This window comes from Montipora capricornis, chromosome 2, assembly GCF_036669925.1.
Source record: "Montipora capricornis isolate CH-2021 chromosome 2, ASM3666992v2, whole genome shotgun sequence".
Classification (NCBI taxonomy): Eukaryota; Metazoa; Cnidaria; class Anthozoa; order Scleractinia; family Acroporidae; genus Montipora; species Montipora capricornis.
The window spans coordinates 58,994,122-58,996,621 of NC_090884.1; the positions used below are offsets into that span (position 1 = coordinate 58,994,122).

The 2,500-nt window shown below is 42.5% G+C and overlaps 1 protein-coding gene across 1 annotated transcript in view; it reads left to right on the forward strand.

The window, feature by feature from the left end:
* LOC138029195 (laminin subunit gamma-1-like) overlaps positions 1-2,500 on the forward strand; it is a 61,559-nt gene that overhangs the window by 58,577 nt on the left and 482 nt on the right. The window contains exons 28-29 of the mRNA XM_068876905.1: positions 375-519; positions 1,613-2,500. The exon at positions 1,613-2,500 is cut by the window's right edge and continues 482 nt beyond it. Of these exons, the coding sequence (XP_068733006.1) occupies positions 375-519; positions 1,613-1,758 (291 nt within the window). The 3' untranslated portion in view covers positions 1,759-2,500. The remainder of the gene's footprint in view (positions 1-374; positions 520-1,612) is intronic.

The following is a 2,500-nucleotide window of genomic DNA, read 5'->3' on the forward strand; positions in this document are numbered from 1 at the left end:
TATGTAGCCCTGCTCTTGACCGAAGTACAAAAATGTGCCATGTCGAAAATCACACACGAAAGGGAGACTATTATCTACTTCAGGAGCCCATCAGTAGGAGTTTATTCCACCGAATTGACTTCTTGATCGCGCGTTTTGACAGACCTAGCTATTTTTAGAAACGTCTTTCCCGCGGGAGTCCGATTATCAATCACAAGATACTAACTCGACGTCATAGCGTCAAACCAGAACTTCCTTTGTTTTTTTGCGACAAAGGCAATTTAAGAATTGATCGATCTGTAAAATGCCGTGACTTGGGAGTTGTTCGCTCCTAGTCATGGACTCCTGTCTGCTTCTATTCCTGAACAGTGTTGTTGTTTTTTGTTATTCAACAGACGGTTGAAAACAGCAGTGCCTCCTTACGGAATATTGAAGAAAGGGTTAACTCGTCTTTTGACATAGCGACTGCAAATCTTACAGAAATTGAGGACACTTTTCGAGAGTCAGAGGAACTTCTAAAAGACGTGACGGAAGCCCAAGGTAGACTGCCGTTATGTTTCATTTAATTCATTATATAAGATAGGATTCCGTCGTGTAACGGTTTTTGTAGAGAACCACACCTTCCCGTAACCTGCGTGCAGGGTATCGAGGGAGTAGTGGGGAGCCTAAGCGCCGGACGTTTAATTTATCCACGGACGGAAACCGGAAGTGAACTTTTCGCATGCCAGGAAAGTAGTCTCCCAGATTTTTAAACGAAACGTCTGCAATAGTGAAAAGACATTCAGTAATATAAATTTGGTAGTACCAAAACAAGTTAGAAAGGAAATCAGATACGGTTGCAGTCCGTTGCTCAAAATGGGGTGATGCAGCAGCTCGCGTAACGTATAATGTGATTGGCTCGCACCCTAGCCCAAAAAAAACACTTATCAATTGAAACAATGACAAGTAGACTGAAACACAATAGAAGCTGCTTAAAATGCCAAACAAAAGCAGGTTACGACAGCTGCTACAATGCCTCGTGCTTATGGTCCCTATCTTGGCGTCCGCGTCGCCAGCGCGAGCCGGCGACAAGAATGGGGCGAGCAAAGTGAGTCCTCTCCCCATTTTCACGCGCGCTGGCGGCTTCTCGCTCGGTACCCCAAACAAGTGAACCAGTGCTTGCACAGTGCTTGCTTGCAAGTACTTTCGTACTTGAGTTACTGAGGCGGTTCTGAATCCAGGTTAACATTAATTTCTTCCATACTCTTATACAAGTACCACTCCAACCTCGTTGCCAGGGTCTCTCTTCGCTGCCTCCAGAGAAGAGAGACCCTGGGAACGAGGTTGGTACCATTCATCCCTGAATAAACGGAGAAAAACAAAATGGCTTCCAGTTTCGCTTCGATTACCGAGGAGCAATTTTTAACGATAAACGCGGCTTCTTATTCAACTTGTCTGTTATATGCTTACACAATTATTCACCTCATTGTCGGTAACTAATTCTAACTATTCACACTCCTCTGCGGTTAATGACGTATTTACTACTCTTTGCATGTTGAGGAAGACTTCTAATCACTTGGAATCGTTTTAAAAAAAACTTGAAATGAAGCCAGACGCTTGTTTGATGAGCTTAGTATTTCCGCATTTCTTTTAGAACTACTGCAACAGTACATGGATCAGCGCACTGAATTGGAGAGACTGAGTCAAGAGATTCGGGAGTTGGACGAAGAAACAGATATTCTGCTAGAACAGTTTGCGGTAGCCGCTGAGCAATACGGACAGTGTGCAGGCGCCTCTTAATAAATACCTCAACACTTTTGTTAAGAGGAAAGACTATTTTTATCTGTAAATATAGCTGTTTATAGGAAAAGTTTAAGTTTTTGATTGCCATGCTGATATTATTTGAGAGACGAAGAATGTCTCATCTTATTAGAAGTGGATGATTTTCCGTTTTGAGAATTCTTTACTATGGCTCGCTCCATCGTCATTTTATTAAAACTGAAGAAAATCGAGATACCTATCCTTCACCAACCGACAAAAAGATCGACACCGTTCAAATTTAGCTCCTTAGTTTTCTTTTTGTCCACGACGTTCATGTCAAGTTTGTTTTTAATATTCCCTGCTTGCTGTAGGTATCTCTTGAGCAAGCTGTTTCTCGCCGTTTGTAGGGGAATCTTTGTTTACAATTTTTGCCTCGTTACAACACGGCTATCGTTTTCTAATCAGCCGGCCGAGAATAAAGTGCTGAATATTGAAAGTGGATTGCATAATAAGCTATCCCTGAAAACTTGAACGTGATATTCCAGATAGTCTCCGAGCGATGTTGCTTTGAAAATTTGAAATTTTACGAAGAATCTATGGGATCATAAGCGCCCTTAGGCTCGATTTCCATCCGTTTTTGCGGTTAACATCTTCCTTTCAACTAACTGCTGGATCATTGGTCCGCGTCGTTTGTCCATGACGTAACACCCTCCGCAATTGTATTTTGTACTTGGCAGGCAAGCGACTTTCTGATTGGTGGAAAAAGGCAATTTGTTGGACC